The sequence below is a fragment of the Brachyhypopomus gauderio genome, chromosome 3, assembly GCF_052324685.1.
Source record: "Brachyhypopomus gauderio isolate BG-103 chromosome 3, BGAUD_0.2, whole genome shotgun sequence".
Classification (NCBI taxonomy): domain Eukaryota; kingdom Metazoa; phylum Chordata; class Actinopteri; order Gymnotiformes; family Hypopomidae; genus Brachyhypopomus; species Brachyhypopomus gauderio.
This window is the reverse complement of record NC_135213.1, coordinates 33,613,333-33,626,092: the sequence shown is the minus strand read 5'-3', so window position 1 is coordinate 33,626,092 and position 12,760 is coordinate 33,613,333. Positions and strand designations below refer to the sequence as shown.

The 12,760-nt window shown below is 43.3% G+C and overlaps 1 protein-coding gene across 2 annotated transcripts in view; it reads right to left on the bottom strand.

Annotated features, from left to right (window-relative positions):
* The window catches only part of col27a1b (collagen, type XXVII, alpha 1b), a 52,004-nt gene that overhangs the window by 5,782 nt on the left and 33,462 nt on the right, over positions 1-12,760 (bottom strand). For both annotated transcript variants that reach the window (XR_013129615.1, XM_076997774.1), the window contains exons 21-48: positions 12,679-12,732; positions 11,967-12,011; positions 10,455-10,508; positions 10,181-10,225; positions 10,021-10,074; positions 9,761-9,814; positions 8,596-8,649; positions 7,971-8,024; positions 5,384-5,437; positions 4,888-4,932; positions 4,456-4,500; positions 4,286-4,339; positions 3,895-3,948; positions 3,076-3,129; positions 2,863-2,916; positions 2,708-2,761; positions 2,487-2,594; positions 2,216-2,269; positions 1,987-2,094; positions 1,832-1,885; positions 1,624-1,677; positions 1,143-1,199; positions 991-1,044; positions 840-893; positions 623-676; positions 483-536; positions 246-353; positions 14-121 (exon numbers count right to left, since the gene is read on the bottom strand). Coding sequence is in view for 1 of the 2 variants with exons in the window: in XM_076997774.1 (XP_076853889.1) it covers positions 14-121; positions 246-353; positions 483-536; positions 623-676; positions 840-893; positions 991-1,044; positions 1,143-1,199; positions 1,624-1,677; positions 1,832-1,885; positions 1,987-2,094; positions 2,216-2,269; positions 2,487-2,594; positions 2,708-2,761; positions 2,863-2,916; positions 3,076-3,129; positions 3,895-3,948; positions 4,286-4,339; positions 4,456-4,500; positions 4,888-4,932; positions 5,384-5,437; positions 7,971-8,024; positions 8,596-8,649; positions 9,761-9,814; positions 10,021-10,074; positions 10,181-10,225; positions 10,455-10,508; positions 11,967-12,011; positions 12,679-12,732 (1,695 nt within the window). In the remaining variant the exon portion in view is untranslated. The remainder of the gene's footprint in view (positions 1-13; positions 122-245; positions 354-482; positions 537-622; positions 677-839; positions 894-990; positions 1,045-1,142; positions 1,200-1,623; positions 1,678-1,831; positions 1,886-1,986; positions 2,095-2,215; positions 2,270-2,486; positions 2,595-2,707; positions 2,762-2,862; positions 2,917-3,075; positions 3,130-3,894; positions 3,949-4,285; positions 4,340-4,455; positions 4,501-4,887; positions 4,933-5,383; positions 5,438-7,970; positions 8,025-8,595; positions 8,650-9,760; positions 9,815-10,020; positions 10,075-10,180; positions 10,226-10,454; positions 10,509-11,966; positions 12,012-12,678; positions 12,733-12,760) is intronic.

Sequence of the window (12,760 nt, the reverse complement as noted above, 5' to 3'; positions counted from 1 at the left end):
TGTGGTGAAGTACCTTTGCTCCAAAAGACCCCCGAGTTCCTTCCTCGCCCGGTGGCCCGGTTTTGCCTCGTGGCCCCATGCTTCCAGGTACGCCCACTTCTCCATCAGTTCCATGCTCACCCTAACACAGAAGCAAGGAGTGACGCTAATGCTAAACCCCTCTACCTGAACGTTAGAACATTAGCGGCTTAGAGAAGATCCAGCTGTGGATTCAAGCTTTCCAGGGACTACAGGAGCCCTCTTACAGGCATCCCTTTGGGCCCGTCTTTTCCTGGAGGTCCGTCTACGCCAGGACTGCCCTCAGGCCCTTCTCTGCCGACAACTCCTTTTGGGCCAGGAAGACCAATGGAACCCTGCAGGTAGACAAAAGCTGTTCCTGAATTACTCAATCACTTTTCTGCAGGTTTTATCAATGAAGTCACTATAAGTGTGTGTGTAACAGGTGGACTCAGTTGCTGGTCTATTAACGCTTTACTACTTACAGGAGACCCACTGCCGCCAGGTTCACTTCTGGCACCTGTTTTGCCTTTGGGACCCTGTAATCATTACATATTGCAGGAGAACATCATTATATCAAACCATAATAGTGTATTTGCTCATACCCAATAGCTTTCATTCTTACTTCACTGCCTTTAAATCCTTTGGGCCCTCGTATTCCTCTTGGACCAGAACGTCCCTGTGACAGAGCAACCATCATTAGAAATAAATTAGCAACCAATGATCTTATTCTGTTTACATCAAACATAAATGCACTTATAGGTAACACTTATTTTTAATACATACCACAAATGCACTTAGAGGTCACAATTCTGTTTAATATATACGGCAAATGCACTTACAGGTGATCCTGGAGATCCAGGGTTGCCCCTCTCTCCATTTATACCAGACTGTCCCTGAAAACAAAGGAAAAAACAAGCAATTTGTCAGAGAACATTTACACCATGACACCAAGTTAAAAGACCAAAACTACAAGACGAGGGCTCTGCTTACTGGGTAACCGTGGTCACCTGGTTCTCCTCTGTCCCCTCTGTCTCCAGCAGGACCCTGAACCCAAATGAGAACATCAATACATTTGATTTGATTTGCCACCCTGCATCACGATCACTTCAACATCACCCATCAGTACATCACCCAAAACTCACGATGTCACCTGGAGGACCAGTGGGACCTTCAATCTTCCCGTCATCTCCTTGTTCACCCTACAGAAGTTAGAAAACTCCATTAATTTACTACATTTAAATCACAGACATTTATATAGCTCATCACATTAAAACTGATGGGCAGCATAAAACTGTGACAATAGAAATGACAGCAGTCTATTCAAACGAATACCCAGACACAGCTGAAGTACAACGCAACAACAATGCCGTTGTAAAACAGGGAACATTTCACTAAATATGGCCTTATTTAGAGAAAGGAGGAAAGACGAAGTTTCTATCCTAGCCATAATGAACGCAGTGGAGGGGCTGAGGGCTCATATGGTTAGCATATGGTTAGTTATGCAAGACACACCAAATGAGGCAGAAATTGGCTGCACTGATACAGCTCTTAAAAGTGAAACAAACATATGTTCTTTTTGTTTGAAATATAGGTTTGAAATATAGGCCAAAGGTTTAATATTACCTTTGGCCCCTTTGATCCATTGGGGCCTATTGGGCCTTGAGATCCTTGGTGACCCTAGTCAAATTGATGAAATACAAGATAGAGTAAGGATTGCTTAGAAGTCATATAGACCATTATTAACAAAACAAAACAAAAAAACAAGCATAAATCTCCGACACGCATCTGTTCAAAACCATTTTGAGCTAAATTAGTGTTCTGGACTACTCACTTCATATCCTTGCAGGCCTGGATCTCCTTGCTGGCCCATTTTTCCAGGTGCACCCTAAAAACCAAAGGACCATGAATAACTGGTTAGCCTCATTAAAATAAAGGAGCAGCTAAATTGCTCTGGTTGTAATCTAGACCTTGAAGCAAGTAAATTACCACAAATCCAATGGTTCCTCTGTTTCCCTTTGGCCCTGGGAAACCCATGAGGCCGTGCTCACCAATCGGCCCCATCTGGCCGAGGTGACCCTGGTGTCCCTTGCTGCCCTGGAGCAAAACAGAAATATTGTTGTCCTCAAAGAAACAAAACGACGTAAAACAAAATACAGATGGGGCGGCACTGAATAAGAAGAATTACTGTTTCAAAATAACAAAAGCAAGAGCCTACCGTCTCTCCTGGTTTACCCCTGTCCCCGATCTGGCCAGGTTTGCCTTCAGGACCCTGAAACAAAATTAAAGACCTGATAACAGATGTGCAAAGATTACAAACCTTATAACTACTCGTACATTTACCGTGGAGGAGGATCACTACACAGAAAGCTCGCATTTCAGTGTATGAAATGCTCACTGTTAAATTCCCGGAAGTCAAGTAAAGGACAGTGGGAGATGAAGGTAAAAGACAGAAGACATCAGCGCGAGTAGCGGCGAGAAAGACTCACTTTGACGCCAACCAAGCCGGCATCCCCAGGTTCGCCTTCCTTTCCTTTCTGGCCTGTCTCTCCCTTTTCTCCCTGCTCGCCCTCGGCTCCCATGTCTCCCTTTTCACCCTGCAAGCAAAACGCCACAGCCCCGTGAGAAGTTCCGCCGGTCCACAGTGGCGCAGGTCAGTGACCGTGCGGTCAAGCTCGTCTTGAGCAGGTGTTGGTGTGTCTTCTCTGACCTTGGCTCCGTCGGGGCCACCAAACCCAGCTTCCCCATCGAGCCCCGGCTCGCCCTGAAATGATATACTTTTTAAACACCTATGATGAGATTGGGCTGGCGAGCTTTAATACATCAACTGGCCTCAATGGAGATATTAACAAACAATTGACTTACTCTTGGTCCGACTAAGCCAGGTTCACCGATGTTCCCCGGGGGCCCAACCGCTCCCTGAAAATGAGCATACAAATATAGAAGACAGATGTTTGCTTCAGTGAGTAGTGACCAAATCTCATGCAAATCCTTGTTTTGGTGCATAGAGCCTTGTACATTATGTTCATGGAGGTTCGTAGGACGTATCAGGATTGATTGAATATGAAGATGGTTCACCTTCTCTCCTGGTTCGCCTGGTAAGCCCCATTCCCCAACCTTTCCTGATGGCCCCTGTAGAACAGAACAGGAAGCAGCATCAAGGGGGCATCCTCTTACACTGGGGGGGCATAAAGGGGGTATCCTCTTACACTAGGGGGGCATAAAGGGGGCATCCTCTTACACTAGGGGGGCATCAAGGGGGCATCCTCTTACACTAGGGGGGCATAAAGGGGTATCTTCTTACACTAGGGGGGCATCTTCTTACACTAGGGGGGCATCCTCTTACACTAGGGGGGCATCAAGGGGGCATCCTCTTACACTAGGGGGGCATCAAGGGGGCATCCTCTTACACTAGGGGGGCATCAAGGGGGCATCCTCTTACACTAGCGGGGCATCAAGGGGGCATCCTCTTACACTAGGGGGGCATCAAGGGGGCATCCTCTTACAGCAAACGGCTATTAGCTGTTCAGCTTCTGCATGGGAATGTTGGATGAAGTAGATCATCAAAAGCAGAAGAACGAAGTGGCTAAAAACCTGCATGTCATCTTTTTAAAGCTGGGCCATTATTCCAATAAACAAAGATTGTAATGGAGTCTCTACTCCAGTCTGAGAGCACAATGGGATCAAGGATTTCACTAAATTATTCCATAAAAAAACTTTAATGGCTTCTTCAAGAACCAAGTGATGGGAGACATGTCATAGTGGGCTAATGTAATGGTGCGTACTGAAGATGACTTTTACTGTATGACATATTCAATAGACCATGTTGATTCGAGTTTCTCGAGGTCCCTGGCACACAGCCGAAATGCTTAAACAGAGGAGTGTAAGAACAGTTACCTTTAACCCAATCTCTCCCAGTGGACCCATCATTCCTGGTGGCCCTTGAGGCCCCTGTGAAAGGGCCAACATATTAAGACATGTTTCAGGATAAAGTCACATGATAAAGCAGACAGATTAATAATATCTGATGAGGTGCTAAGATTAATCACAACAGATTAAAGATTTATGATCACAGCCTTATTCCAACTTCAGTACTGTAGGATTCCCATCTTGTCATTTTGCAAGGACAAATGAGGCAGCAAAGTAGAGGTTAACCCAGAGAGCCCTGTCCTATTGTTCTCTTTACTCTGGAGGTGCTGGTTATGTTTCAAGAGCTCTTGATACAATATTGATTTCGTGGGTCGGTATGTAAACAATCTCCATTGTCGTTCCCACTCCAGACACTTACAGGCTCTCCTGGGATTCCTTTTGCTCCTGGTGGTCCAGTGGGTCCTTGAATGCCCTTGAAACATAAAAAGCTCTTGAAGGAGGCACAGTAATGCTTCTGCGGTTCAAACCGCGGTGTGTGTGTGTGTGTGTGTGTGTGTGTGTGTGTATCTTCATATCAATATTACTCACTGGGAATCCAGGCAGGCCCATTGTGCCAGTCTCACCCATTTTACCCTGATATGAAGCAAAAGACCAACAAAAGTATTAGTATAAAACAGACTACATTTAAAAACTTGCTTGTATATGTAACCGCTAAAGGCTCAAGTTTCCTGTGCTCAATAATGAACCATTATTGTCTACACTTGAGTCTGAGGATATAACATTACATGAAGGCAAAATACTGTATTTGGATAATGTAACAAAAATGCTAATGTTAGCCGCAAAACGTTAGGGCTAATGAGAAAGAAGGCCGGTGAGAAAGAATCACATTAGGTGACTCTGGGGCTCGAGACCATCCGTGCTGAAGTCAGATAATTTTAAAATAGGCTTGTAAAGAAACGGTGAATCAGCAAACAAACAAAGCCAACTTTCTAAACAACCAATAGAAATGTGCCATCATACCGTCTCCCCTGGCAAACCAAGTGATCCTGGTGGGCCTTCCAGACCCTGAAGAGAGGGGTGAGAATTCCCAAACAGTATTGTCAGTTTTGACAGAGGGGTATAAAGAGTGATCTGGATCCCTCCATCACAGAGATCTAGATCCCTCCGTCAATATTATGGTTACAATTACAGCTATGGAGATGCCCTTAAACATAAACGCTGTCCATAGTACATTGTACAGTCAAAATATACACTGATTTGAATCTAATTCTATTGATTCACAAATCAGTGAGCATAACCACATTAAAAATGTGCACTTTAAGCTTGCATGAGTCGAGACAACAGACTAAATGCCGAGCGTGTTTTGATTTGAGCTTCCTAAAAGAAAAATAAGACATGTAAGAGGACTGGCTAAAGCCAAAGTGAATGTAAAAGCCTGCAAGCCTTCAATGTCTGGCATCACTTGCAGTTGACGTTGAGGAATATGGCTGAATGTCCACATAGACTTCATGTTTACCATGGTTCCCACTGATCCTGTCTCTCCAGCTGGTCCATCAGGGCCTCTTGCCCCCTGTAAGAGAATGAGTAGAAAGAGAGGGGTGGGATTGGGGGGAGAGCGAGAGAGTGAGAGACAGGAAACAGATAGTTGAACAGCAGAGGGCCTCACTGTGTGCATGTATGATTCAGGGAGCAGTTCAAGGTTACCGAGGGGCACTGGGTCAAGAAAACGAGCCACTGCTCTCCCCAAAACCAGAGGATACAATTATTTGGAGAAACGCTCATGTTGTTATGACTACCTGTCAAAGCATGACACGTGCAGATGTACTGTGTGTAGTGTGCGTACAAGTCCACCGAAGTGATCACACGCCATTTGTGATCCTGCACATAATCGTTACTTGGTCCAGGACCCAGACATATGGGATGAATGTTGCATTCAAGATGCTCAAGAGCTGTGAAACATTTGGCATTTGACATCATGGAATTTAAGCTTTAATGGATTCCTGCCATTCTATTAACGCTGTAATTATTCATAGGCATTACGAACACATTGAGCAGGGGCCTGGTGAGATCTTATGACTTTTCTCTAGGAGGTGGAAAGAATGATGAATGGAGATATTGTAGCTCCAGCCACTGTAGATCTGCAGAAGAACAGACATGTGGCATTCTCCTGAACACTTTGGGTTCCTCAGACCGGCGCACACAGCCTCCTCTGTTCTTTGTGGTTCTGTGATGTGATGTAATTTGGCGGGGGACCTCCGACCTTTTATGGGGCCAATCACAACATTTGCAATGATCCAAATTGTGTTGACTCAGCTCACAAAAAATTGGAAATCTTTATCCGAGCAATGAGGAATGAACTTAGAAAGGCTGCTGATTAGAAGGTTTGAAAACAATGTTTTCCAGTCGGAAAATTTCAGTGTGGCTAATAGAGAAAGGAAAGGAAAAAATGCTAAATCTAGCATTGTGTCTGATTCTGAAAACATGCTGATTATAGCCCAAGTAGTGTGTGGTACAACACGGCACAAGCTATGGAGAAACACAAAGCGGGTTCATTCTGTGCTGCACCAGCACCTCCTCACACTGGGGTCCTTGGGACTAGAGAAGTTCCACAGATGCGTTTGGTGGGAAACAAGAGTGATTGACTCACCAACATGTGTGGTGGCAAAGGTAGTGTTGTTGTACAGCCTCACTTGTATTTAACCAGAAGCGTGAGATTGCTGAAGGATCTCCTGGATTCATTGCTAACATTCGCATTAATCAGCTAGCTTTTGCCTGAGGTTGTGAAGGAGGTGGCAAAGTTTAGAGTGGTGACTGTGGACCGGAAATATAGTCCATCAGAGAATAAAACTGACAGTGCACCATGAGTTTGTGTATTTATGTGCATCTGGACAGAATAAATACATGCAGATGCAGAAATAAATATTCCATATATATATATGCTTCCAAGTTCTCTGGAAGCCTCCGGAACCCACTGGCAAGTGTCACACGGAAATGGCTACCAGACAAGATGCAGCTTAAAGCTTCTGCAGAAGAACCCCCCCCCCTTCTCCCCCCACCAGCTAACATCAGATCTCCACCAGGCCTCCACCAGTCTGTTCCTGCCGCCCGCTGCCCATCCTCGCTCCACCCAGATCTGTGGCCGTGGTGTCGTCACGTTCAAAATGATCACACGGTTTCACTTCAAAGTGCTCCTCGTATCAGTCTGCATCTGGAGGTGATCTCCTCCTATGAGGAGGGTCTAAAGAGGAGCTTGGCTGTGCTCTTAGTGGCAAAGTAATACTTTCCACAATTAATGCAATGAAGCCTCAACACGTACATTCCTTTTAGATTTATGATTATATCAGTGTAGTCATTACCATTACTTGTGACATACTGTGAAAAAAGCTACTACAACACACTATTCCAGAACGAGTGATTAATAAACTGTACAGGGAATTTGTATGTCTGTAGCCAATTTATTTCACACTGTAAAAGAGGTGATTATTTTACTTCTACTATTATATCTATTATATCACTATTACATACTAAATGATTCATGTGCCAATGAGGTCACGGTTACAATGATGACACCATTATTCCGGACCTCCAGCCTGTCCTGCAGTGACCTACAGACCCTTTATAGATCTATATAGATCTTTATAGATCTATATAGATCTTTTATATAAAATATACATTTTATATAAAAGACAGATAATAGAAATACATTTTCATTTCATTTTAAAAAGTGCTTTAGACTGCACACCCAATGCTGAAAGTCCCCCAAAGACATACTGACACTAACCCACTTCTTCAAGAGATAAGCAAAAATAATAAAAATACGTAATAAATAATAAAATCTAATAACAGAACAACTCAGCTTGAGGATCTCCGTTCCACTCGAAACCTCCAAAAACAGCTCACGCACATGCTGGACAGTGAGACGGTCTTGTCCAAAGGCCATTAATAAACAAACGTTAATATTATTGGTGCCTTGCTTGAGTGAAAATATTTACAGAGATTCTGAACAAACACTTAATTCAAAGCTCACAACTCTATTATGGCATTTATGGTGCTTGTCTTCAGAAATCAGAGAGCGATTATCTTCAGAGATACACACAACTTACCCTTTGACCTTTGGGTCCCCTGGTGCCGCCGAGTCCTCTTGAACCGGGAGGGCCCTGGAGGACAGAGAGCAGAGGACAGATGCAGTTGGAGCACAGTGGCCCGGCTCAGTGAGAGGCCCTCGGGTATGCACACGTGAACGACCCTGGGGCCACCCACGGGTGAGGGCCCCGAGGAACCCGACCTCCAGAGGCTGGAGTGGGTGCAACTTGCTGCTTTTTTACAACTTTCAGGAGTTGTTCAATGGAGTCCAAAATGTAGCGTTTGTGTTAGCTGAGGCTTGGCTAGCACTCGGACATACACTAGCAGCTGTGACACTTTATATAGACCTTTTCTAATTATGTTCAGTCAATTCAATACACAGATGGACTCCGGTATAGTTGCAGAAACATTTCAGAAACCACTGATTGGAATAGGATACATCAGAGCTCAGTATGAGTTCCATAACATAGGGCTTGAATAGTTACATCAGTGAAATCTTTTTTTTTCATTACATTTGCAAAATAAACAACCCTCCCCACCCCAATTTTCTTTGTCATTGTGGACCATTTTGTTTAGGTTAATGAGAATGATTTATGCGGGACATGTATGAATGATATATGTGAAACATGTTTATGTACAACTTACAGGTATTCCTGGTAGTCCAGGTGCTCCTCCCTCTCCAGGTAGACCAGGGTGTCCCTAGAAATAAAAACAGTAAGAACAATGTTGACAGCATTTCATTTGCCAGAACTGCAAATGCCAGAACTGATTCTTTTTATGGACTTTGGGAGGCTGACCAGTTTAATCTATTTTAAGTCATTTTAACTACACAATATGTGATAACTGTGTTTACAAGAAAGGTACTAATACAAAATTTCCAGATTTTATTTTACCAAAATAAAATGAACCAGATCCTCTAGTTAAACCCAGTAACAAAAACGTCAAATCAAAATGCACCACTCAACATGCATTGATCCGATAGGTCTACTCCACAACTTGTGACCATAATGACTAAATTTCCTTCCAGCTCCTCAGACTTATGTAATATATTTAAATGAATTAAGAACTGTGGCTGTGGTGCACACTTAGACAGTCTAACGGTCTTATCTTTGTATGTTTGTTCAACATTCATCACTGTGTAATGAGGCATACTTCATAGCCTGGTTTCAAGCACAGATTAAGGTAAGAAAATTGCCAGTGTGACCAAAATGAAGTGTTAAAAGTCATGTGATCCCAGGAAATGGCTCAGCCATCATCACCATCATCATATGACAAAAACATCATTTTGACAAAATTACTCAGAAGAAAACAAAGAAAGCGAAACTGTTATTTCAACTGTTCGGCATATTCGAAATCAGCCAAAACCAAAACACTGAATGGACAAATGGTGTCAGACTGGGCAGTTTGTCAAATCCATACCAATGTTTTCTGATTGCTATGGGCACCAAACATTCAGCAGTGATCCTTGAAGTGCTGCATTGAGATGATGTCAAACTTTCTTGGAGCACCTCACATGTTGCCCTTGGGTTTTGACGTCGGAGCACTCTGACTGTTGCTCTTGGTCTTGCCAGCAGCCTTCATCCCAAACCACCTTATTCCTCACAGCACATAAGAACACTTTGAATTTCCTTATGGTCACAGAAAGGAAATGACTTGGTGGTAAAATGGAAACTGGATGAACCAGCATTTTCTCATAGCGAAACCCGCAACCGTTTTCTGATCGTCCCCCATGTCGTTGGAACAACTGCTACGCTACAGAACCTGAGCAGGTTAGGGGAAGAAGATGAGAGCAGAGATCCAGACTTCTTACCATCGCTCCATTCTCTCCTGGCGGCCCGGGCAGACCCATCTCTCCACGCTCTCCCTGATGGCACGAACAAACCAAATGAGCTACAACATCACAATAGAAAACAGCTAATCCTGCTGAGAAGCAACACAACAGAGTAAGATGCTGTGAGGATACACCTATAATAAAAAAGTGTCATGCAAACATTTTGCAAAACACTTAAATTTAGACTATATCATAAGTTGTTCAAAACTATAACTACTAATAACTTTTAATAAACTTACTTTCTCCCCAGAAAGCCCAGTTTCACCAACAGGCCCAATGAACCCAACAGGTCCCTGTATAACAAGACTTTAATTATCATAAATCTAGACCTGCTGCAGGTACTATAAATGCAATTAAGCAGTCAAAACATCTGAACAAGGAGATGTGTGGAACATCTACCCTTTCTCCAAGCGTCCCAGCATTTCCAGATATCCCAGGCTCACCCTACAGCAGATTAGCATTAGCAGGGCTCAGTTGGCATTCCATGAACGTATTTAAACATAACCTTATTTAGGAAGCTTTCTCTTAGATCAAGAGAAACTCAGTAGAGTACATAGTTATTTGTTGTTCAGCACAGTGCCAACGGTCTGACAGTCACCCTTTAAATCAAACCAAAAGGAAGCATGTCAAATTTATACGAATTCTAATATATTTACTGGTGCACTGGCCTTACCTTGAGGCCTTCTGTTCCCTCTTTCCCACAGAATCCCTTCCTCCCAGGTCTGCCCTGAACAGAAAGCATAAATGACCAATAGCACTGGGTTCATGCTTCTTCAAGGCCTTCCGGGTATGGTATTCCCTGCTGTGACTGGCACAAGCCTTCACCGTCTCCCACTGTATCAGCTCCCTCCTGGGATCTGGGTTTAATGAAATAACCACACAGGCTGCGGCAGTATCGATGGACCCTGGTTAGCTGTGCTTATGTTGGGAGTTCTGCTGAGATCAGCATTCACTGTGAAACTTTCTTCCCCTCATTAGCTAAATGATCCATGGCATCAAGGCCCCTGGTTCAGTTAAGCTGTGGTCTGCTTGCTGGGAACTGAAGTGGAGATACAAACAGCCAGAGTGTTTATTTTCATGAATCATTACTAGTCACCGCCTGGATGTCTTGCTGTTGTGCTGAGGGTATGCAAGTGTCTGGGTCTGGACTGAGACCAGGCTATTTTTAGGCACATGTTGAAGTTGGAGAGAGTCCAAAATCTAAGCACTGCACTCAGAACAGTGAAACGGTAGATAGCAAGGAAGAGCAACACAGAATTGAACCCAGTCTAGGGTCAGAAATCTTGCCAAATCGTGCGTTTGGTCACATAGAGATAGTGAAAAACATCAATAGGGCACTAGTAGGTCTACGATCTGAGTGCACACAGACGTAATAGAAAAAGAAACAAGGCACTCATGTTGCCTATAAAAAAGATTTCACCATTACATCAATGTGAGTCTTGCTGCTTACATTAAAAATAAACACAAAACAAATATGCTTACAAAAACCCTCAACCCCTAATCAACCCCTTTTAAGAAAGTAATTAAATTCTAACTACTCTAATATGCAAGACGCTACCTTAAAAAGCAGCAGTTTTCTTTAAACACTGAGATTTAGAACACCCTTTATGATAAACCGATGTAGCACACTTTTGTATTGAGGATGGCCGTTGTCAAAATAGCCATTTCCCAAACAACCACCAGATTCCCCCAAACTGATGATGATGATGATGATGCATGAGATGACTGTACCTAATACCGACCATGCAAAATGCATCTGAACAACAAGCTAGCACAAACAACATGCTGTTGATGCCTTCCTGATGTGTGCTCCTTTGCTACATTCTCCATGTGTTTGACTGCACAGGTGCGTTCCAGAAGCCACATGGTTCAATACGTTTTGGAGTCACCTCGAGAAATCAAGAGGGCTTAATTCAGTCATTAAATTTATATTTTTCTTTATTTGAACAATATCGCTTGTTATAAACATTAAGACCCATGCTGATGCATATGTAAACTATACCATGCATTGCAGTGCAATACTGAAATTCATCCCCAGGCTCTAAAACTAGGTTATAAATCATCATACTTTCACATGCTTTACACCCCGGATGAGCAGTAACGGCAATTTCATGCTATTCCTACACGTTGTATTCATGATCTGTTTGGTTGTAAAGGGCCTCTAGAGTATATAGAGTGCACTCACCTCCTGTCCTGGGTCCCCAGCTGGTCCTGCTGTTCCTTCATCACCCTAAGGGGCCGAAGAGAAACCAATCAAGGAGCTGATTTATTTAAGCCACAAGCATTAACCGCTATTGCAGCAATAATCGTGATTTTCAACCGTGACCGGGCATGACTCTGATCTTTAAAGGTTGAATTCCATGTAATCTTCAAAAGATCTGCATAATTAGCATTTTGAGAGGTAAACAAAAACGTGTTTTTTTTTTTGTTCATGTTTCATCAGCTTTGATTTCTTTACAAGCGTTCACAGCATCTGCAATGCAACATCTAGATAATTGTGCCGTTTTGTTTGTTATCCAATCTTCCGGTGTTCACCAAGACACACGTGCGTCTGAACCTCTCCAGGCGTGAAACACTCTGGCTGCTCTTTAGATAGAAACTTTCTTTAGAACTGTATCTTTAAAAATTGCTTTACTTATTGCTGAATCAATTATGCAGAAATCTTGACGAATCAGTGAGATTTCCTCTTAACATGCATCTGTGAAACATCTGATATCCAAGCATAGAAATGGATGGTGGATTTAGCAAATTACAGAACATGGTACCCTGGTATCCAAAATATCAAATTTGGTGTGAAGGTTTGACAACAATGGTTGTGCAAGTCCAATACCAGCAGACCAATACCAGAACATCATTGTGATGTGTAATTGCTTTTGTATGAGTGCGTCAGGCTGAACCTCAAGTCCGACAGCTCCGCGTGGACCAGGCATGCCTCGAACTCCTGGCTTTCCCTGGAGAACACATAATGCATTATACACC